General features: G+C 37.9%; 1 protein-coding gene across 4 annotated transcripts in view; it reads left to right on the plus strand.

Annotated features, from left to right (window-relative positions):
• Pcmtd1 (protein-L-isoaspartate (D-aspartate) O-methyltransferase domain containing 1) overlaps positions 1-25,288 on the plus strand; it is a 71,716-nt gene that overhangs the window by 40,960 nt on the left and 5,468 nt on the right. For all 4 annotated transcript variants that reach the window (XM_087897095.1, XM_087897098.1, XM_087897097.1 and 1 more), the window contains 3 exons: positions 8,500-8,602; positions 21,046-21,217; positions 21,847-21,970. In XM_087897095.1, the coding sequence (XP_087753221.1) occupies positions 8,500-8,602; positions 21,046-21,217; positions 21,847-21,970 (399 nt within the window). The remainder of the gene's footprint in view (positions 1-8,499; positions 8,603-21,045; positions 21,218-21,846; positions 21,971-25,288) is intronic.

Below are 25,288 nucleotides of genomic sequence, written 5' to 3' on the forward strand. Positions count from 1 at the left end.
GTGTTTTTGTAGCCCCATAAATGTAATGCTTGGTTTTTTGAAACAGGTTTTTTTTTTTTTTTCCTATCTAACAGCCCTGGCTTTCTTGGAACTTGTTTTGTAGACCAGGTTGCTCTCAAATGCACAGAGCCTTCCTAGTGCTAAAATTTAAGGCTTGTGCCACCACAGCCTGGCGAATGCAATGCTTTTCTAGCCTCACGAGGGCAGCAGTGCTTTTGTAGCCCCTATGAGAGCAGCATCTTTTGACCTCACAAGTGCACTGCTGCTTTTGGTGTCATTTGTGCATAGGAGCAGAGATAGTGAGTCCCTGTTGTGTGTTCCTAGCAGGAGTATAGTAGGTTTGACCTCTCTTCCCTTGCTTGTGCTGGGCAAGAAACTGCATTGTACTGAGGCCAGTGAGCAAAGCTTCAGTCTTAAGTCTGGCAGCACTCCCTGGGGCTCTTAGGCACATCACAGTCTGTGCTCCTGTTAGATGTAAAGTTAAGTGAATTCTACCAGCATGAGTTTTAATATGTTAAGATTATATATTCTCTCTCTCTCTCTCTCTCTCTCTCTCTCTCTCTCTCTCTCTCTCACACACACACACACACACACACCCCTAGGGACAGTGGTTTGGTGTTTATCTGTACCTGCTGAATTTTACAAAATATAACTACCAGTAGATTAGAATAGATACTTTTAGAAATTTTTGTTATTTTTTTCCCTGTGTGTGAAAGAATTTATGAACCAGTCTTGTAGTATCAAAGCTCACAACTGTAGAATTGTTTCTTCCCTTGTGGTACAGTTGTCTTTAGGCTGGATTCAGTGTTGGGCTGAATGAATAGGTCAAGTAGAGGCAGAGTTTATTCTACAGGGAGGTTTTTGTCTACTCTGGAACTGGTCTACACATTCTGTTTGAGTCTACCTTCTGACCGAGTTAGCATGTTCCATTCTTGGAATTTGTGTGTGTGTGTGTGTGTGTGTGTGTGTATGTATGTGTTTGAGAGAGATTCATGCAATCTATTGTATTCATATTCATTCCTTCACTGCCCTCCCTTCTGCTTTTGTTGAGTCCTTTCTTTTCATTAGTTTTCCCTTCTTTGTCTTTCTTTGTTTCTTTCCCCCTCCACCACTGATTTTAAGTGTGGAAGCTTCTGGGTTAAGTATGTGAGCACAGTAGGATCAGATACATGGGCAACTTTGCAGTGGCTACACCAATGAAGAAAACAACAACAACCGGTTCCTGATAATAGCTCATCGGGGAGGGTTGGGGCCTCAGGTGCACCCCTCCCCCATAACATAATGGTAACAGGAGCCGTCGTATATAGATCTTGTGCCTGCATGTCCACAGCTGCTGTGTTAATGATTGTCAGGCCAGAACATGTCATATCCTGAAGTCAGTGTGTCATGGCACACCTTCCCCCTCTGCTTTAGTTTCTAATTTCCAGATCTTCTGTTGTTCTGTAATTGCCTTGTCTGTCCATTTTGTGTTTTCTTTGACTTTAGCCTATAGTGAAGGGTAGAGGTCTCTTTTGAGTATCCTCGAATTTCCACAGCTTTACGGTGTACCTACCAGGTCTGGGCGTGGACTTTGGAGAGTACTTCTGTCTTCATTCTAAACATTCCATACCCTATTTCTTTAGTGTATATAAAAATTTACCCCGTCTTCAACTTAATCTTTCTCTCGGTTTTTTCCACGCAATACAAGAGTTTTGTCATATTCTTTTTTCCTGTTTCTCTTCTTGGTGAGAGATGGAGTTTTCTTCTAAACTACTCAAGGTACAGAATTGAGTATCAGCTTCTTTAATCTTAAGCTGTTGAAGAGGTAGCAGACTCATTTCCAGGGCTCAAAACTTCAAAGTATCAAAAAGCATGCTTTTAAAAAGCTTTTTTTTTTTTTTTTTAAAAAAAGAGATTTTCACTTACCTCTCCACTTCCACAGTAACATAAAACCCCAAGGACACCTTGATTTTTCAAATAATATTTATGTGATGGATGTGTTGGCTTAAAGCAAGAAGAGAAATTGTTTCACAGATGAAAAAAATATTTAATATGCTGCAAAAATTTTATATTAAATTAGTTTTGAGTCTAATACATTGATTTGTAAGATTTGCTTACTCTAATATTTTATCATAATTTGCAATTTCTGTCATCATTTTCATGAAGTATTTACTTTAGATCTTATACCAACTGCTGAGACTGCCCAGTAGAGAACCATAAGAATGCTTTCATTAGCTCTTCTTCCTTCTGCTCAGTAAATCCACATTCCACTTGAGTCGGTCATTGCTGGCCATGGTTGCCTTCAGGTGCAGTAAATGTAAGGTAGGCATTGTAGTGGTTCCTGTAATCCCAGCACAGATCAGAAGGATTAAAGTTCAAGACAAGCCTGAACTACATTACAAGAGCTTGTCTCACAAAAAAAAATGAAGAAAAAAAAAACCAAAGAAAATGAATTCTTGGAAAATAGATTTTGTTAAAAATAATTTGGGTTCACATCTGAAGCTGTGCATATTGTATATGTGAGGTAGAGACAGGAGAATCATTAATTTAAGAATTCTCAGTTACATAGCAAGTTCAAGATATCAAAGCCAGCCTGGACTACAATGAGATGCTGCCTAATAAAACCAATAACAACAATAACAGAAAACCTCATGAGGCACTGTCTCAACTAACAATAACTAAAAGGAAGTAGTGGTTATATCAATAGACTTAAAAAGAGTCTAGTGCCTTTCAAGATGTTACTGGGAAATTCTAGAACCTTTTCATGAAACTTCGCAAACCTAGAGAAGAGAGAAAATTAGTTTTCTTAACTTTAGAATCACTAAAGCAAGACTTAGGAAGAATTGGGCAGTAGTTGTCTTTAATCTGTATTAGATAGTATGTGAGGGGAGGACCTTTGAGAAACACACACACACACACTCACACACATACCTATACATATGTCTACATTTATTTGGAACATGTAGCCCGTTTAGTTTAGATTGGTTTTTAGTGTAGCAAGCTCTCTCATCAGACTTTCTTTGGATCATCAACCTGCAAATAATGACACAGACAACATATTAATTATGAAAGCTTGGCCTTTAGCTTAGGCTTTTTCCCAACTAGCTCTTAAATTAACCTGTGTTGTAGGAGGCTGCTTGTTTGTTCCCTGCTGCTCAGCCCCGAAATTATTACACAGAAACTGTATTAATTAAATCACTGCTTGGCCTATGAATTCTAGTTTCTTATCTGCTATATCTTACATCTTAATTTAACCCATTTCTGTTAATCTATGTATCACCATGTAGCTGTGGCTCACCAGCAAGGTTCCGGCATCGGTCTCCAGTGGGACTATATGACTTCTCACTGACTCTGTCTTCTTTATCCCAGTATCGTTTAGTTTTCCCCGCCTACCTCTATTCTGCCCTGTGCAGGCATAAGACAGTTTCTTTATTCATTAACCAATAAAAGGAACACATTTACAGAATAACTTCCTGTACCAAACCTTTTTCTATTAATCTGCGTTCTTTCACATTGCTTTTTATCTCTTCTCCATTCTATATGTGTGACTTCTCTGTCTCACGGGCATCTCCCTTGCATACTGAGATTCATCTGAGTTCTTCTCTATGCCTGCAAGTCCTACCTTACCTCTCCTGCCTCGCTATTGGCTATTCAATGCTTTATTACACCACTTAGGTGCCTTAGGCAGGCAAGGTTAATCAGCAGTATATCTTTACACAGTTCAAATATCACAATGAGACATTTCCCTCTCTATGTCTAAATAAAATTTTAATTCTAACACAGTACAACTATATACAGTAAGAACAATTATCATGTAAAGATTATATTCACAATGTCCACTCTATTTATATTTCACTAATTTGGAGAAACTATTCTCTATCCTGTCTTGATGAGTTCAGAGATTTATACCTACACCACTTTGTATCATGACTTGTATTACCAGATTAAAAATAGCCTTTTAGACCTTATTTATTTTAAGCTTTTATGTTTCTCAACCTTAAAAACTTGATACTTCTTTTGTAAGTTTCTTTTCTAAATTTAGTAACAAAGAAGTGGTATAATTGTCTAGTCTTCAACCCCATCAGAGACTTGAAGGATAAAATAGTAACTGAGTAAATAGAAAGCACAGAACAACTTTCCAAACTATAGAAATGCTAGAGACATCTGGCTGCTAGGACAGTCACCCAAAATTCCACTGCAATGTTGGTGCATTCATTTTTGGCCTACAGGCCTAAACTATCCAATATACTTTTTTTGTGAAGCAGGAATTTTGAAAGACAGTCCTACCTTGCCTTGGCAAAGTTCAGCAGTCACCTTTTGTGTCCGGTTTGGACAACATACTGTCAGCCATCAAGAAAGCCAACTCGACTTTCATTGCCATCATCTTCTCTGCAGTAGATTGGTGCTGTCAGAAGCAGATGTATCTCATTGTCACGAAAAGCCTTATGTTATTAAAACACCTTAAATGCCATATTTTGTAGATTTTCTGAAGTGTTTGAAGGCTACCTATGTATCTAGAATATATCTGTTCGACCCTGAAAAAATACCTAACGTGACTGCAAGTTTGTTATAGATGATTAACTACTATTTTACATTTCTTAATTTTTTTTCTAAACATTTTGCAATAATAACTTTCAAGGACTAGAACTTCACATTAAAATTTTAAATTAGTTGCCTAGGTACAATACCTTAAACTAGAGTAGAAACATATACACTATGTTCCAACAGAGATAGCCTCAGTTTTTTTTAATCAATGTACAAAAATCCCTTAAGAATAGAAACATATATAGTTAAAACAGAAATAGCCTTAAATTTGTGTCAAATACAAAAATCCATACCAATGTAAAATACTTGAGATTATTAGTTCCCTTTTAGTTTAAAAGTAGATTCAATAATCTAACCTTTTATCCTGTCATTCCTATATTCCCCTTTTTAAAATCTTTTCAGAAAGAGATCCCTAACTCTAACCATCTTTACCTAGTCTTCTTTCCTTCATCTTGACCAGTAGCAACTTTCACCCAATCCCCCAAAAGGTGATAAGCATCCATAATTCATGGAATGACTAAATACCAATCACCCCACCTCTTGGGAATGTGAACATCGTGTTCTTAAAAGAACTTCCTGTTGCCTGGGAGCAACAACATCCTTTGGGGACACTGAGAAAATTAAGACAATGGTCAAGTCTTGGGAGAGCTAGCTGTTGTCCAGTCTCAGTGTGATGGGATTTACACTACTGGAGTAGTCTGTGAGGCTGTACTATCTCAGCTAACCTGTTTGAAGTTTTTCAGGATATGGAATTTTGAGGAAGCTATAGCAGAGGCATTCTGAAAAACTGGATCACTTGGGCTACATGTCTGTATTGGTGTCTCTTCCTTTTTTTTTCTTTCTGAAAACATAAACTTTTAAAGGATGCACACATGCCTGCATTAACACAAGTTAGACTAATCCAGAGTTTCTTCTCTGCCCAGAAGTTCTGTCTAACTTCTGCTTAGTTATGGGCTATTCATAAATCAGTTGGGTGCCTTTGGCAGGTAAGGTAAAACAGCAACACATCTTTACACAGTTTGCTCAAATATCCTGCTGCTTAGCCAAGAGTGACCTTGACCTCCTGCTCCTCTTGCCATCACTTTCTAGGTACTAGAATTATGTGCATGTGCTACCAAACCTGACTGGTTATGTTTTGATAGATTATTGCTTTTCATAGTTCACTTTTTACCTGTTGTGATCTACAAGTTGAGTTATTTACACTTCCTAAAATCTTATCTTACATAACTAGAGTTATTAATAACTTTTTAAAACATATTTTAATGTATACTTTAATATCATTTACTTTATATTTGTTTCATAGAAACCAAGTAACCAATTCAGGTATCCCTGTTGTGGTAAATATTAGGTTTAGCCAAAAATGCTTTTGTGTTAATAGTTGTTAACTCTTGGAATTACTTTACAAATGAGCATGGAGATTTGAATGGTCCAGATCATTTTTAAGAATCACTCAAACTGAGCTGGGCATGTTCTCCCATATTTATAGACAGATCAGGAGAACAAGGTGAAGATTACTTTTAAACAACTTCACTTACTGTTGACTGCTGGTGTGGGACAATTCTGTATTCTGTCAGTTATGTTTTAAATAAATGCTGATTGGCCAGTAGCCAGGCAGGAGGTACAGGCGGGACAACCAGACAGGAAGTAGAAGTGGGTCAGTGAGAACAGAAGAGTTCTGGGAAGGACGAAGCCCATTCCTCCACAGTCCTGTCCAGACACCGAAGAAGCAGGATGTAACCTGCCCTACTGAAAAAGATACTGAGCCATATGGCTAACATAGATAAGAATAATGGGTTAATATAAGTTATAAGAGTTAATAAGAAGCCTGAACTAATGGGCCAATCAGTTTATAACATATGTAGACCTCTATGTGATTTTCTTTGGGGCTAAGCAGCTCTGGGACCTGACAGACAGGACAGAAACCCCAACGAGCAGGCCCTCATGTTACAGACTGCCATTTTAAAAGTGCCATTTTCTGACAGGTAGAGGAGAACACCAGCCCAGAGTTTTCTACTCACCAGCTTCCATTATAGGTGACTGTCTGCAAGGCAGCTTTAACTTGAACAACGTTTAAAGCAAATACTTGTATTATTATTATCTTATTGTTTAGATTGCACACGGCCATTTTTATGCCTTATAATATACTTTTAGCATAGTCTTTCCTTTATCTACATTTACTTTCCTCTGAACTTTTATGCTGAACTTTCTCCCACATGTATTTGTTTCTTTGGAAACTGAAATTTTCAAGATGCTCAGATTGAGTATGTGTTAAAGAGTAACATTACCATGTAGAGTATTTTTTATGTAATTTTGGGAGGAGGTATTTTTTGTTTGTTTTTTAATGATTTGTCAGCTTACTGTTTATAATATTAGGAAGTACTAAATGATGAGGAACTGAAGTCTTACTTGTCAGTTGGAAGCTGACCAGTGTATAAGTAAGGAAACAAAAGAAGTACTTAGGATCATTTCACTTTGTCCACTTTTAAAAACATAATATTTTAAGTTAGTTGGCATGGTGATGTAATCCCATTACTTGAGAGGTCATGACAGGACCAGACCATGAGATCATTCTCCATTGCGTACTAGTTCAGTGCCAGCTTGGGCTTTCCGTACAACCTTGTCTCAGCACCATGCCCAACCCCTAAAACAAAACAAAACAAAACTCTACCAAACTGGAAAAAAAATTAATCTGTATTATGTTTGCTGAGTCAGATTCTCTTTCCTTAAGATACTTGTCTAATTACATTCTCTAGGTAGAAATCAGTTTTCTGTTTTTTAAAACAACTAAAAAGCATGAGAAAACATTATATACATTTGATATTTGGGTTGAAGACTGTATGAGTATTTTGTTTTAGTTTTTTGTACTCTTGAAACATCTAAATTTGATCATTTGTAATTGACTGTTTTCTGTGACTTTAAAGTTAGAGGTTAGTAGAAACAAGTCTGATGGGCATTGTATCGTGATAGACCATAGAGGACACAGCTAGTTACAGATTCCTTAAGGAAAATTAATAATCTGGGCATAGTAGCACATGCCTTTAATGCCAGCATTGCAGAGGCAGAGACAGAGACAGGAGAATCTTCAAGGATAGTTGGGTACTACATAGACTCTGTCACCAAAACAACAACAAAAAAGCACAACCTAAGAGACTGTAGAGCACAGCACATTGATTCCATTTCAGACGGTGAGAGCTTGTATTGTGAGCTGCAATCAAGTATGGCCTTTGTGAGGACAGTGGGCACACAGCATGTGCTGTAGGAATGTTAGAAAATGTCAAGTCCTGCATTTCAGTAAGCGTCGTCTGCCAGTTATAGGGAGCACTGAGAAATCCCTCTCCTCCAGCCTTTTTTTTGGGGAGGTCCCCCCAGCTATCATCATCTGTAAAAAGAAGTATGGTGTGAAAAGCATGTGGTTTGCTGGACCTCTTATTTGCATGTCTGAGAACCATCAGATTTTGATTAAATGATAAGTGAAGATTTTGGTAAAGACTCAAACTTCAGCAGCATGCGTATTTTCCCTTGCTATGCAGGAAGTGGAGGCAGGAGAATCTGACTTCAGTAAGCTGATTAGTAGCAAAACAGTGGGCCGGAGGTACAGAGTGCTGATTAGGACAAGGTCTGGCTCTAGTTTCAGAACCGCAAAGCAACACCACCACTCCTTAAACCTGGGGATATGTGATTATTTTGATTGTAGTGTCCTGCCCAAAAAACTGTCTTTGGAGACCTGTAGTTTCCGCCTTATAATCGCTCTCGCTTTTGTGCTTGCTCCCTCTTCCCCTTCACAGAAAAGGTGAATTCTACCCCCCACATTACTATACCAAAGCAGGTTTCCATTCGACTTATAAATATAACTAGTACATGTTTGCATATTTCTTACACTCTCTTCATGTTACTTGATAGATAAGTGCACAGAAATTAGGACTTGGGGGGGGACACATCTTTGATATTTTTGTAAAAATACTACTACAATTACAGGTCCTTTTGGAATAAATCATGGGATTGAACTTCATTCAGATGTGGTGGAATATGCCAAGGAAAAACTGGAGAGCTTCATCAAAAATAGTGATAGCTTTGATAAGTAAGTATTTATACTTGTAGTTTTGATGTGAGAACGATTAGTGGACATGTGTAGTGTGCCTGTTCTTGACCAGTATCAGCTTTTTGATACTGGTTAAGTGAATATTGCAGAAGTCTGTATACTATGAGAAAAAAAAATAGGTGTTACCATGTAATTTTTTTATTAAATTACAGATAGATAGTATGTGTTTACTTTCACATATTAAATGTCATATGGGTATCCTCTGGAGAGAAAACACAATGTTTGTGCTCACAGTGTGTTGCTGTAACTGTTCTTAAACCTTGTGCATAGTAGTTTAACAGTCTGCCCTCTGTTTGTACCTTAATTTGTATGTCAGTATTTAAAGGTTCCTCTTTACAGTATTCTGTTACTTTCTTTAATTTAGTAGAAATTACTGTAGAAATACATCTTTGTGAGTCATTGTGGGGTCATGTTTGAGAAAGCCATTTTATTGAACTGTTTTCTTCCCAGGTTTCCCTTTCTAAGATATATTACATAGCCATTGATACTTGGCCAGCAGTGAAAGTGAAGATTTGGAGTATAACCACATTGAAATTCTCCCTATGGAACAAGGGCTCTTATGCTTGAGTTAGAGTAAAGCCCATTAATTGAAATATCCTACTACAGTATAGAGCTTTGGCATGTCATTTTTCTGTGTGTGTCATAGATTCCAATATAGAAAGGCTTAAAAGGTGTAGGAAGCATCTGCTTAGATAAACACAGTCACTATACAGGGTTTCAATGTAGAAACTGACCCAGACTTCAAACTTGGCTTATTGGCAGGGGTCTCTCACGCACCCCATCCCTGGCTGTAACTGCCAGTGTGAAAAACTGTGTGCATGTGTGTGTGTGTGGGGGGGGCGGTTTCTGGGCCACCACAAGGGGTTTCATCTTGAGAGAGCACACCTGAAGGAGAGATCCAGAAGCCAAGAACACCTGGACTGTCATCCAGGACTGTATTTTCTCTTTCTTCCCCACTTTTGCTCCTCTTCCTCTTCTCCTTGTCCTTTCATTTTTACCTCCTTCACGGTTGTGGGATTTTTGTTTTCCCTGGTGTGAATGATGCTTGAACTGGTTCAAGAACACAAAACTCAGAATCCATAGCAAAATCCACAGCCCCTGGAGTCCAGGCAAGCTTGTGCAACACAGGTGTGACTGTAGTCAGATTATTCAGCACTTGTGCAACACAGGTGTGACTATAGTCGGATTGTTCAGCTCTTCAGGCAGGATTGAGGGTGTGCAGATACTCAGGTTTTGTTTTTTTCATAATAAACACAACAGATTTAAGTCAGCCAGTTAAATGATCAGTTTGCTGACAAAACTGTTGCAGATTTATTTTATATGTATGAGTGTTTTGCCTACATATCTGTGTGTGCACCATATGCATGCCTGGGGCACAGAGAGTTCAGGAAAGGTGTCAGATCCCTTGGCACTGGAGTTACAGACAGTTGTAGCTGCCATGAGGATGCTGGGGGTCCAACCCCAAGAGCAGCAAGTGCACTAAATCACTGAGCTATCTCTCCAACCCTCAAACTATTCTTTATAAATAATTAACACTTGATTCATACTCTCAGCCATTTTCAGTTATCTACTGCATTCCAAAAAAAGAAACATATTTAACAGAAACTGAAGTTTTTAGCCCAAGTTATTTAATAAGAAATTGCAGTTAAACTTTAGAATCTATTTATGTCTTCATTGTTTTCCTTATATCTAATGACTAATGTGGTCGCTGAGTTTTGAGATGTGGACAAGATGAATTTTTATTTAGTTATGGGATTTTTTTTGTATTGTTTGATTGCCTGCAAAATACGGCTTTTGATATTGAAAATTAATCTGGCCATAAGAACTTTTTGAATATATTTTAACTTAGAAAGTGTGAAGGTAATGTTAACAAATGCTCAAAGTCTATAGCAAGATCTGTTACATATTGCTAATACATTTCATCTGCTGATACATGAAGGTTCAGTTCCTAATCATTAAGCAGAACAGGCTTAAGGAAGACAAGTCACTAAACAAGTAGTTCTAGATAACAGTAAAACATGCAATGATTTTTATTTTGTATATTTTAGTTCATAACAAATCATTTTGAATGCTATTTGGTGTGTGTGTGTGTGTGTGTGTGTGTGTGCGCGCGCGCGCGCGCGCGCGCGCGTGTGTAGTCTATATATTTGTTTGCTAGTTTGGGCATGGAGGTGTATATGCATGGGTATATGTGTAGAGGCCAGAGATTGATGTAGGGTCTCCTTCCTTCGTTGCTCCTTATCTGTATGTTTTAGATAGGATCTCTCAAGTTGAAGCTCATCTACTAAACTAAGTGCCTGCTGCTATGCCAGGTTTCTTACATGGTTTTTGGGGGTACAAACTTAAGTCCTTACTTGATTGCAGGCATCTTATCCACTGGGATATCTATTCAGCTCTTCTCTGGCACACACACACACACTCCCACACACACACAAAATTGTTACTGTTACACGTTTTTAAACCAATTCCTGAACTTATGATCATTCAGTGAAGAATCATCTAAACAACATTGGGACGTTGGATGTCTTTGCTAGGCCATTGATAACCGTTAACTAGGTGCTTACAGCTTGTTTTGGAAACTTTTTTATATTAATCCATTCAAAAGAAGACAGTATGATCAATTTTATTTTACTTCTTAGGCACTGGTTTTGTAGTCAGGTTTCTATTGCTGTGATAAACTCTGACCAAAACCAACCTGGTGAGTAAGGGCGTATTTCTGCTTACAGTCCATCACTGAAAGTAGTCAGGGCAGGAACTGAAGGGAGGGCTGCTTACTAACTTGCTCCCTGTGGCTTGCTCAGCCTGATTTCTTATACAACCGAGGACCACCAGCCTCATGGTGACAATTCCCACAGTAGTAGGCCAGTCAATCAAAAATCAAGAAAATGCCTCACAGCCTTGCCTACCTGTCAGTCTGCTGGAAATATTTTTTTTTCACTTGAGGTTCCCTCTTCCCTGATGGCCCTAGCTCATGCCAAGTTGACAAACTAATCAGAACTGGTATGAATTAATACTTACTGTTCAATATCTTAATTCCAAATGGGTCTCATATTCAAAAAGTGGCTAGTACTAGGAAACTGTTTCTTTTTGCATCAAGTACAACTGGTGGAAAGTTAAGAAATCAAAGTTGATTCGTTGGGCCAGTGCTTTATTCTTTTTACATAGTTTGGTTTTGCTAACCTGTTAGAGGATATATTTTTCTTTCTGTCATTTGTATTTTATGATCTTTTAGGTTTTTTTTTTAATGTTGGGCATATTGTTGCAGCTTTGTTTCAACTAAAAAATAAAGCATTTATAAAATGCAAAGTTCTCCTAAGCAATTTTATATTTAATTGTATATAGAGGTATAAAGACATTAATAAGTAACAGTAGATATCAAGGAAAATGGGTCATTAATTTTGTATTGGTATCTTGTCATCTCTAGAACTTAACATGGAAAGAACAAGTGTTTAAAATCAGTTCTGTTCTTCACTCAGGGAGTCCAGAGCCTTCTTATCAGCTCCTTCCTCCAAAAATATTGCAATGTTTTATGTGTTTAAATCTACACTCCGAAGGTTTTCTTACATATATCTGCTTCAGGACAGGGTGAACTCTCACATATGAGAGGGTGAGAGGTCTGTTAGATAACCAGTGTTAGAATATGTAATGCATGATGTAGTATGTGTGCTTGTGTGAGTGTTTTTTATGTACAAACTTGGATCTTTCGTGTCTTAAATCATGTTTTTTGAATAGAAGCGTTCTTAGTGTCTGTTGAACTACGTCAGCACTGCATGAACAAGTGCATTGCTCAAAGCAACTTCTCAGAGTTCGTTGTACTTGGACATGGGAGCTGGAGTGAAGGACTTTCCCTTAGTGATAGTGTTCACTGAACTTCCTTATGAGCTAGTCCGATTTCACGTCTTTCTAAATACAAATGACCACATGGTACTTTAGGATTCCTGGGCTAAAAGATCTCTTACAGCAGCCAGCAATTTTTACCCCTGCAGGAAAAGGTGGCTCTGCTACCAGGAAAACGATTGGACTCGACGTGTTCTCGTCGCATGGTTCTGCTGTTGCTAGTTTATTAACCTCAAGCAGTCTTTACAAACCACAAAATGTTATTTTCATTTATTGAACATTTTCATTACATGTATTTATAGGAGTTTATTCTTACCTCCCACTGCGTGGGTCCTGAGGGTCAAACTCCAGTTGTCAAATGTAGCAGTGAGCAACTTTACTCATGGAGCAAAGAGTTCATTTGACAGTCCCAAAGATTTTTTGTTGTTGTTGTTTATTTTTTATTTTTATTTATTTTTTGAGACCCGGGTTTCTCTGTAGCCTTGGAACCTATCCTGAAACTAACTCTTATAGACCAGGCTGGCCCTGAACTGAAGAGATCTGCCTGCCTCTTCCTCCTGAGTGCTGAGATTAAAGGTGTTAGATCTAGACTAGTCTTGGGGCCTTCATTGGTGAGGTTTTTTTTTTTTGTTTTGTTTTGTTTTTTTGAGAAGATTGGGTGTTTAGTTGGGGGAGGGGTCTCTGCAAACAACAAGAGTGGCAGAGTAATGATCTGTGTGAGGCAGAAGGAAAGCAGGTTCTGTACAGTGCAGTAGCTGGTGTTGGGTCAGCCTTTCAGAGTCTGACACCAGGTGGTTTATTTTAGGCATATTTAAGCGCAACACATTTTTGGAAAGTTTTCTGGTGTAACTAATTCAATCTCATGTGTACAACAAAAACTTAAGACATGTTTACATTGAAAATCTTTACAAAATACATGTGACCTTTCTCATGAAGATGGGCTCTATTCACTGAGAAATAATGCTTAATATCAACATCTAGGGAGAGTGAGATAAATGTAAAAGTTTGTGGGAGCCAAGTGAGGCCTGGCAGTAGGGATAACATAACCCCCCAGGCTGTTAACTACCTCGGTTCCCAGTTTCCTGGGATAAAAGGAGGTTTCCGTCATTCTGTTGAAGAGACAACCTGTGTATTTAACATTCCTGGTTTCCCTAGTGCTTGTCTGTGAGCATCAGGACCTCATGCCCTCTACATTTAGTCAACAGAGGAGGAGGAGGAGGAGGGTGAGGAAGTCAAATTACCTTAATTCAGTAATTATGCAGTAAACAAAATACATCTCCCCAGCTGTGAATACTTGGGTGAGTATCTTAGCTAAAGAAGCTTGAATTATAAACTTTGACCTCATGGAAAAGCTTGTCGTTAGTAACACATTTACTCATTTGTGCATATGAGTTTACTTAGCAAATATGTGCATGTACAGTTGATTTGACTCTGGAATCATACGTCATAAAGTTCCTATAAGGTCAGCAGATTATATTTCATTCAGAATGACTAGAGAGAGAATTTTTCTGAAATGTTCTTTTATGTATAGCCAAATGAGCATAGTTTGCATATCTGTATGTAGAGAGTAGATTTTTATTTCTATGTAAATGGGCTCATAAAAGAGTTCCAAGCGATGAAAACGGTAATGGGTAGTCAGAGCAATAGGTCTTGTGTTCGGCCAGTAATTCACTGCCTGTTTGTTGTGATCCCTGGGTGTTGAACAACCCTTTCATAGGGGTCACATAGCAGATATCCTGCACATCAGATATTTACATTACTATTCATAACAGTAGCAAAGCCAGTTGAGAAGTAGCAATGAAAATAATTTTATGATTGTGTGTCACCACAACATGTATTAAGGGTTATAGCATTAGGGTGGTTGAAAGTTGCTGGACTCTGGCCAGTTAAAACGATTACTTTTTTTCATTGTTTATTCCTAGAAATAAGCTGCTACCAATAAACTGTAGGCTTGCAACTTAGCCCTGTTACAAAGTGTAAAGCAGCACTATCATAGGTATCATGTATATCCTTCAGAAAAGAATCAGGCAACACTGCTGATCTGGTATACACACTGCCCAGGACAGGACAACTTGGCTTTATTGGAGGGGAGGTTGAGTGAAGACAATGCCTTCTTCATCAACAACTGGTACCCTGGTTTTACTTCCAAGTAGTTAAAGGTTTATTTCCCACAGGTGATTTGTAATTGAAAACTAAGTGCTTCTGTGTTCAGTTTTGTCACTGGAGCAGTCTCTTCTTGTCATTCTTAAGAGAACTGTACTGAAGTCACTTTGCTTTTGTAATTAATCTTAGTCAGTATTTCTCAATACTTTTTTGATGTGGCTTAGCCGTTGAGAGCACTGCCTGCTCTTCCCAAAGGTCCTGAGTTCAATTCCCAGCAACTGCATGGTGGCTCACAACCATGTGTAATGAGATCTGGTGCCCTCTTGAGGAAGAGACGTCAAGAGGTCAGTTGTCCTTGTCAACTTAGACCATGGAACCCAATACAGACAAGTTCAACAGAATGGCCACATACAGGTTACCTATGCATGCTTTATCATTGCCAGGGCATAAATTTCATTTTCTTTCATTCAATCATTCATTCATTCAAAAAAAGTCTTAATACAAATTATTGCAGATTGTAAGCCGGTTTTTTCCCCCTCTCTGGTACTGAGGATTGAACCCAGGACTTTATACATGCTAGATCATTCAATCACTAAACTGCATCCTCAACCCCTTTAAAATATGCTTTTGAGCTGATCATAATGAGGCATAATTGCAATCCTAGCCCTTGGGAGGATAACACAGGAGAGTCACGTAGCGTTCCATGCTAGCCTACCTAGGCTAGGCTATCTCCCTTTTTGTGTGTGTGACAGGAACTTGTTAAGTTGCTCAGATAGGTTTCAAATTTGTGATCCTCCTGTCTCCGTTTCTAGAGTGCTGGGATTGCAGGCATGAACCACCACACCTTGCTATACAAATTTTTATGTGATAAACAATCAGATGCTAGGAGAGGGTCCTTCAAAATAGTAAAAGGATTATCAGTTACACATGTTAACATCTATGTGGAAAAATTGAGTGGCTTTAAATGACTTGGCTGTCAGGTTTTCTAGAAAACATTGAACAGCCCTTTCAGTATTGTGGGTTTCTACAATGTTTTTATTCAGGGCAAACAAACATACATACCACTGTATTTACTTACAACACTCTGTTTCAAATAATGCCTGAGTTGTCCTAAGATGAGTTTGATGCAGTTGGAAGGAAAACCATTTGAAAAGGTAAAGTCTTTGCTTTCTTATTTTCATTCACCCGTGTAGACCTGATTATAAGGTATCCAGTGGTCTCTTTCGAGATCAAGAGTTTAATACATCCTTTGCTTCTACTCCAGCAGACATGTTTCAAGTTTTCACTTATTTTTAGCAAAATGGTTGTAACTCTTAAGACTCAGACTGTATTTTAATGAAATGTTTTAAGAAAAGGATTTTGTGATTCATTTGTCAAGTTGCTTTGGATGAGGTATGAGAACAAGGTAGGACTCTTTTCCAGGTCTTGAAATTCCCTTATTCCCTTGGAATAATTGTCTACAGTTTCAATGACAGTGTCCTCTGGCACCTTAAACAACTAGCTGCACACTTGCCGGCCCCCCTCTTGACAGCGTATTGAAGGGGAATGTTGTTTTTTCTGCTCTCAGTCAGCTCCTAGACCTAGACTATCCGTCTAAGAGGGAAGCTACAGGGCAAGGCTAGGTCACCCTGCTCTCCTAGCTGCTTTTCAAAAGAATTATATGGGCAAGTTGGCAAGGTCCGGGCTGTGAACGAAGTCACCTATCCGTCTGAGATGAAGATAGTCCAGCATGCACCCTTAAAGAAAGCCACTGCTGAGGTAAGTGACTGGAATCCTGGCCTCAACCAAATGTCTGTATGTTATGCATTCTTCCATAAATGGTTTTCAGTACACGGCTTAGTAAGAGGGAGTGAAATGTGATCCTATGTGGCAGTCTCATAAGAGTCACTGTATTTTCAGGTTCATTGGTGAAAAGCCTCATTCAAATGAATTTGTGGATGTTTTACAGTACTTTTATCTGGTAGTATGGCTCCGGAAAGTGAGTTTGAGAGATTCTCTTTTGGATTTTTTCAAAAAGAAAAAAATGTTTGCTAATTCTAACCTAGGTATAGCTTTTTAAGAAACATCTAATTTTAATGTAAGAACTAGGGAAAGATAACCTGAGCCATTTGTAAATATGACCACATATTTATCATTTTGGTAGATTGGTTGCATTTCCCAGGTTTTATTTGATGTGTGATTTCTATTAAAAAATAGAATTTGGATTTCCTTTTTCCTTATATTCTAACCTGAATTGCATGTATAATTTATCAGTGTACATGTGTAATATATCAGTTTATATACAGAATTTCTGGAAAGTTTATTGTCTTCTAGATTACACAGAAAATTTTGTTCAGGGTTTGATGTCTGCTTTGTTTCCGTGTGTTTAAAGAACAGTGTGGAATAGCTTTTGGAATAGTCAAGAACTAAGAATTGAGTATTTTATTTTCTACTCTCTTTGGAAGAATCTATAGGTGTTATAATTTGCTAGTCAGTCACAGGTAACAGTTAACAGCCCCCATCTATGTCTCAATTTAGTTATTTAGTTATTTTATTCTGCATATTAATAAGTATATCTATAAACGTGTGCCACCATTTAATAGGGATATTTTAAATGATAAGAATTTTGGAAAAAAAATGTCAGCCATGGAATCTTTGTCATTCTCACAGGTGCAATTGTAAAGGTATTGTGACATTACTAAGGCATTTCCAGTTCTCCACTGCATGCTACTCAGAAGCACCTACAGGTGCTTTAGAAAATTAATCTCTGTCCATATATAAGGCTTTACAGTTTGAACAGTAAATAATTTCAAAGTTTTTTCCTTAACCAATTGTGAAAAATTTATGTATTACTGGTAGCAAAACTTAAGCTATAATTATAAGTATAATAAATAATGGTTGAATAGGGAATACTTTGGGAAGAAATTTTTATTTCCTTTTTTATTTAATATTGTTATAAGGTGCTGGTGACGTATATTTGGCTTACAGGTTCTTATTACATGCTTTGCCATCATTATTTCACAGTTTTAGATATATCTCTTTTAAAATTTTTATTACTAGAAACAGGACAGTACTTTTGGGATTTAAGTTTGTTTTTCTTAATACGTTTTTATTTATTTTGTTGTGGGTGGGGCACAGACTTGGAGGTTAGAGAACAGCTTGTGACAGTTCTGTTCTTTGTCCTGTGGTCCTGAGGACTGAACCCAGATCATCAGTCTTGTCAGCAGGTCCTTTACCCTCTGAGCCCTCTCACCAGCCCTAAGATGTTTTCTAATTCCTCTAGGCTCTCAGATTTAAATGTTCTGTTTAAGGACGTTAGTATATTAAAAGTATAGTTAGTAAGTGAATTAGGAGTCTATATTTCATTCGTATTAGTAGACATCAGAGATTGGATCTTTTTTCTAAACTAATGCTTTTATCCACACATTGAGGTAAATAGACTTCATCCTATCTCCACCAGAAGGGAAAACATTTAGGTTATTCCTAGAATAGTGAGCTTGGTTCCAGAGACTCAGTTATGACATTAAAGCCAAGAGTTATCTTGAATTTTTTCATGTGTTGGATACATGATGCTGCAGTTACCAGCTAGTATCATGACCTTTGAACCATTACATAACTATGGGTTCAGTGGGCATTTACCAACCAGCATCATGATCTGAACCATTGCATCACAATAGAGGGCAGTTGGCATTTACCATTCAGCATCATGATCTGAACCATTGCATCTCTGTAGATTATAGTGGGTATAGACTTTTGTTGTATCTGTGTTTCTAGGCAAATTTCTCTTCAGATCTTGAGATTTTTGTGATCATCATATTTAGTTTGTAATTTGAGTTCTTATTCAAAGTTGGTGATTAGAAAAGATATAAAGCATATGTATTTCTTACATGTTTATCTTAATTGAATAAATGCATTTGGGGGTTGTAATAGACATGCAGTTAAATTTAGATATATTCAGAGATGATAAAAACAGAACAAAACCAACTAAATGAAAAACAACCAGAAACCAGGAAAATACTGCAAAGGGAAATAAGTATGTTAAGGAGAAAGTTCTTGCACCATCTATCTGTCTGCCTGAGACAAGCAAATGACCAGTTGTCTGGTATTTTTGTCCTTTGATGTAACTGTGTAAACATTGTCTTATTGGTATGTAATGTCAAAGAATTACTTGAATAGTTTAAAAAGTTATAGTTGTAAAATGTCTTTGAAAATTTATATGAATTTTATACATGGAATACAACTCATTGGACTAGCCACATTTTAAGGTCTCAATGTCTGTGTGGTTAGTAAAGGCCATCTTGAATAGCATGGCTCTAGACAGTCCTGTCTGACCTTTCAGATCACAGCTTTTAAATTCACAGGAAGCCTCTGATCTCCAGAACTGTTTGTTACCTTTCACCTTCACACTTAAGGAATCACATTCCTTTCCTCTAGCCGCCTTCTGCACCAGGCATGCATTTGACACATGTATATCCTCGCAGGCAAAACACCTTTACATATACAATGATAAATAAATCTAAAAAGACAATACATTTTGACCCTATCTTAAACAATCAGAGGTTGGGCTGTTTAGTTTTGTCTCTGAGAGAAGCTAAATATCCCTAATGTAGGTAAGCTATACTTTTAGAGATTAAGATTTGATTGTGAAGTTGATATGTTAAGTGTTATTAATAGAAGATGGCCAGTGAGGGAATTTGGGGCAAAGGAACAGCACACACAGACACAGGAATGCTTTCTCATGGTTCTCACATGAAATTAGAGAGAAGTAATTCAGTTTAGTGTCAGCAAAGTATGTACGGGTCGCTCTAGACTAGAAGCCTGTCTGTGCTACAACAACACAGCTGCCTTGGTGGGACCTCCTGATGCATCAGGACATGGCAGACAACTTCTCATGTTGAACACATATTTGGGGCTACTGTACAATATTTTTGGGGTGATCTTGCTTTGTAACAACTGATTAGTGTTATGAGTCCTAACCTACCCCTGTGACATGGCAATTAATCCCTTTGGATGGTTTCCTCATGATCTAGTTACTTCCTACTCCAGCTCCCTCCTTAAAGACTTTTCTGTCTCTCAACATTGCCTCCTTTGGACCAGCTTACAACACTTAGGTTCTTTGAAGGAAACATTCACACTAAATCCAGAACATAGCAACCTCTTATTTTCTGCAGGAGGACAAAATGATGGAAGGAGGTTATAAAAATGTAAACAGCGAGGTGGTGTTTATAGTTAAAGAAATGACAGGTCTGCCTGGCTCAGCGTGAAGGTGTGGAGAAGAGAGTACAGTGTGTACTGTTTCTAACTCCTACCCCCAGCTCTTTCAACCCTTCCCTGCTTTCAGGGCATAAGACTGGTGGACTCTTTTGTATATCCATTGATGTATCTATGGTCTAATAAATTTTAATGATAATTTAGGATGAAAGAAGTTCACTGTTAATTATAAAAAGACAGGATATGCTTTCTAAAGTAAAATTAGTTCTGATTGAAATCATTTGGTCATCCTCCAGTGTATGCCATGTTCCTACTGTAAATTATTTCATTTCTAAATATTGGCTTACTCTTGTGGGATGATTTTATTACTATCAGCTTCAAAGGTTAAGAATTAGTTTCAAAATACTGGATGTGGTTGAGAATGGGTGCTCACACGTGTAGTTAAAGCATCTTAGATGCTGAAGTAAGACTTCAAGGAGTCCGAGATCATCTTGGGCTGTATAGTGAATTCAAGGTCTGAGAGGAAAAAGAATTGTGTTTCCGTTGAGGTTTTAATTTTATGTTATATAATAGTCTTTTTTTTAACTTTGTTGACAGAATTTAAAAAGTAAAGTAGAGTCTTTATTGGATAGTTTATTGATATAAAAAAATTTACCAGTGTTGTAACCAGGAGGACTTGGTTGAATGAAACTTGAAACCACATCTCCTATTGTATTGCTTAAGAAAACTATAGGAGCCAAAGCTACAGTTCAGAAAGTACCACTCACTTGCTTCTGTCCCATTCTTCTAAGTTGCCTAGCCACAATTTTTATTAAAGCCACCCTAATCATAGTAGTTGCAAGGGTCATGACCAGTAAATCTCTTGGCCAAGGCTGTGCTGCTGCCGTTTCTGTCGGCAACATTGTCAAGCAGAGAGGAATCCTTGAAGAGCTCTCCTCCTTTCTTCCCGTCCCACACTGGGAAGAGAGTAGAAAGTGAAGCCTTTTTCTGTTGTTGACTTTCTTCTTCAAACATCATCATGGGGGCATCTCAAATTGTCATTGATGGGCTTTTCATTATGTTCATTTCTATGCCCTAAGCAGGGATTGTCTAGCCCAGAATAGGTTAATTCTTTGTGTGCTGTATCACGTATAACAAAACAATATCACATATGTTATTTCAAATTTCCTAATTGTATTTTATCCTTAAAATTAATTTTGGTAGCTTTGCTGTTTCAAGGACAGGGTTATGGTGATTTGTCAAAGAGCTATTTATTTCTTTTAACAAATTTAAATGTTTGTTTCTTCACACAGATTTGAATTCTGTGAGCCCGCATTTGTGGTGGGTAACTGCCTTCAGATAGCTTCTGACAGTCATCAGTATGATCGAATTTACTGTGGAGCTGGAGTGCAGAAAGATCACGAAAACTACATGAAGATCTTGCTCAAAGTTGGGGGAATACTGGTCATGCCTATAGAGGATCAGGTACCTTCTTGTCCTGCATTTGTCATAAGAGAGACCACACAGTTGTGAGATTGGCAGTTACCATTCTACTACAGGGAAAGATACACTGTAACCTTTGAAGCAGAAAAAAGTCATTATAGATCTACATAGGTGCACAGAAAAAAACTTGAAAGAGATCTGTAAGTAGTTCAAAGGGAAGCAGATGTAGAGAGGACATGTAGTTCGAAGACTAGAGCCCACTTGACCAGTCAGCTCACCCAGGAAGTCAGCTAGCTGACCCTGGGTTCATCATCTGGAAGGTAATTAGTTGAATGCATGGACTCTACCTGTAGCATGTTAAGTCTGCTTTGTGACTGGCTTCAATTGCCTAACTTCATAAATAAAACCAGAGGCTAAAAGCAATCATCACTGCGGGATTGAAAAGATGGCTCAGTAGATAAGAGTGCTAAAGATTATTAGACGTGTTTCTAGAAGGACCAGGGATGTGATTTGAGTCACAGAGGTCTTGCCTCTTAGTCGAGGCTGTGAATTCCATCTCTAGCAACACTCATGCGCACACACACACGTTTTCTTCTCATTGGCAATTATTCCTTTAAAACTTCAACATTAAAGGTAACCACGTTGTTTCTTTCTCATTTTACTCCAAATAGTTAACGCAGATTATGCGGACTGGACAAAACACTTGGGAGAGTAAAAATATCCTTGCTGTTTCTTTTGCACCACTAGTACAACCTAGTAAGAACGACAACGGCACACCGGATTCTGTGGGGCTCCGTAAGTAGATCCTTGAACTCAACGAATGATTGTCCCTGGTATTTCACTCACCATTTGCTTAGGGGATCATAGAACTATAATGAGTTCAATGCAGCAGTACTGCAGTGAGTAGACTGATTCTGCTGCTAAAAAAGGTCTTTAGGCACTGTGGCTTCCTTTCTGGAAACTAGAAATAGATCATACTGACTGTGAACTTACTAGTTTGTGATAGGCAGTAACTATCTGGTGTAAGGGTGGAGGGAAGAAAGGTTTGTCTGCTGAGGCAAGATTTGAATGCAGTCTAAAAACCTATTTGGTCAAAATTTTGTGGTAGCATCTTTTGTTTTGCTTTTTTTTTTTTTGAGTCAGGTTCCCTGTTCACTAGAAATCCAAGGATAGCCTTGAACTCCTGCAGCCCAGACCTCCCCTTTCCGAGGACTGGGACTGTAGGCAAGTCCACTACACTGAGTGGCAGCATTTTTCAGAGATAGTGACTATAAAAGGTGTTAGGCTACTTGGGAGCCTGAGAGGTTCAAGGGCAGGAGCATACTTGGGGTCCGTGGAGGATGGATTGTCACCAGGAAAAGGGAAGTAGACTAGTTAATGTGAAGGTGGCTGATGTGGGTGTGAATAGAATTGTTTAAAGGCAGAAAAATATCCCACTGTTGGAAATGTGGGTGAAAGAAAAGAATTGGTTTCCCCTTTATGGTCCAGCTGAATGTGTCTGTGTTGCATTGTTTGGGAGGAGGTGTAGAGAGAGCAGACATTTTCTTTAGGCTGTGTTTGAGTTGCCTATGAGCATACAAGTGTTGTGAGATCATCTGGGTGCAATGCTATACAACTGAAGGATCGGTTGAGATTCTTCAATGTAAAGATGACGTCGTAAGCTTGGACAAAAAAAAATAGATGAATTCACGTTAGGAGAGTGGAGATGGAGGTAGAGAAGATGGGTTTGAGTTGAACCTGTGACCCACATACAAATGTAGAGCTAAAACAGGAAAAATCAATGATAAGGAAGGGATCTAGATGTATGGGATTTTGGATACCAAGAAAATAGTCTCAAGGAGAGTATAGTGGGCATCTGACGTGGGTACGGAAAATTTTGGAAGAGAAAGAGGGAAACTATTGCTAATAAGCTTTGAATCTATCGTGGCTTTGTTAACCATTAAATAGAATTCTTCAGTATAAATTGATCTCTGGTTTAATTTGCTTTTATTTCATATGAATATAGCTTTTTACAGAAAGTTCATTTTATTGTTAGTATTTATTTTATTTTCTTATGAGTCATCTGATATTGGAACTTCTTGAAATGGTTGCAAAAATTATGGAGTATATTTCTAAAGTGCTTGACTTAGTGTGTGGCTTGTAATGATGATCAATAAAAAACAGTGTTGGTTGTCTTGGGAAATTCATTGTGTCTTAATATTTCCCCAGTTCTTACCATTTGAGGAATGGACTCCCGAGGCCAGATAACTTAATGATTTTTGTGTCAGCTTGATTACCAAGCAGGATCGATGAGAGGAAAAGAGCTTAGATTTTCATAGTTCTGTTAGACTTGTAACTGCCACCCAGTTACAGGAGGCATGCACATGGGTGAGCAGAACCTAGCTGTTGGGTATGAGCTTTATGGCAGCATCAGAGACGCAGGTGGCCAGCAGTTTGTTTGTTTTATACCCTCAAACTATTCCCACCTGAAAATTAAGAGAGAAGGTAGAGAAGGTGCAGAGACCTGTGGGACTGTGATGTCACACTCTGGAGGTGTCAGTGGCTTGAAGGACACCTGGACCTCGGAGAGTGCTTGGGAGATGTGGTGACAACTTTTAAGGGTTTATAAAATTTTTCCGTTTTAACTCCTGTGTTTTTATTTTCATCTCATTTACAAAGAGATTAAACTCTCAGTTATAAAATTTTTCATAATTTAGAAACTATTTTTACAGCTTTTAATAATGTGTTTATTGACTTTATACTTTTGATAATACAGTACAGGAGGCAAAGCATATTCAAGATATCTACATACAAGAAAAAAAACTAAAAATAAGAATGGGCTAAAACAAAAAGAGACAAAATTTGAAGTTAATGGGCTGTGGCATTCACATCCTTTCAGACTACTTAAAGCAAGACTATGTGGTGCCTAGCACCACAATCAAATGAGTGTTCTTTAATCTGTTTTATGGTGGAAGTCTGCACACCCTTGCCATTCTGTACTAACTGAACTGACCTAAATTACTAGCTAACAAGAAATAATAACATAAAAATAATTCCATTTTTAAAAACAGAATTGTGGTTATTTTTACACTTTAGTTATCATAGCCCATTGGAAAGTAATGAAGAGCTCTGTGGTACATGCTGCCTGTGCGCATGTCCGTACGCATGTGCAGCAGACGCTTTGTGTGTAAGCACGCTTCTTTCTGTGAGGCTCTGCAGTTGCACAGTAGCCATGGAAGTGCTTAACTCATGAAAGCATTGTAGTTGGAGAAATAGCTATTTTCTTTTATCTAACACTTCTTTTAGGTTATCTTTTATGAGTCTTATCCGTAAATATGATTGCATGCTAATGAAACTGATGATTGATGTGGGTAGTGTACTTCAGGGGATCTGATTCCATTCCCCTACACAAAAATAGAAAAGTCAAATAAGACAGTTCGATATTTGGTTGAATACATACATACATACATACATACATACATACATGAAGTAGAAATAAACTCAGCAGGGACTAGCAAGAAGGCTCAGTGGCTACAGGTATTTGAAAAACAAGCCTAATGTCCTGAATTTGATCTTAAGAACCTACAGAGGAGAAAACCAATTCCCGAAAGCTCTTCTTTGACCTGCATATGTTTGCTGAACATCATACACACAGGAAGGCATACAAACAGACAGATATTTAATGAAATAGGATCAATTGAATATAGAGGCTCCAATTAAAACAGTTTATCTTCCCCCTGAAATACATTTTCAATAGAAATAGCTTTGGTAAGGATGTTAAAGGTGAAGTTTGACAAAATTGTATTGGCATGAAGAGATAGTTGTTAATTTCAGGTCAGGGCACAGTTTTGCTATTTATTCTTTCTGTATGTAAACAGGAGTCTCCAAAAACAGGTTGAGGATTCTAAGTGTTGTTAGCCCCCAACCCAAAATTTCTATAATAATCACACAGTGAAAATATTTTAAAAGTTGCTATTTACTAATATTCCCTGAAAGAGTGGGGAATAACAACAAGTGTCTGTTTCTACTAAAGTAAGTCACAGTGCCTCTTTTTTCATAGAACATTATTCTATAATTACAGGGAATTAGAATAGACTAGTACACTGGCCACAAAATCCCCTGAAAACAGTACAT

This window comes from Myodes glareolus, chromosome 16 (genome assembly GCF_982192425.1).
Source record: "Myodes glareolus chromosome 16, mMyoGla1.1, whole genome shotgun sequence".
NCBI lineage: Eukaryota > Metazoa > Chordata > Mammalia > Rodentia > Cricetidae > Myodes > Myodes glareolus.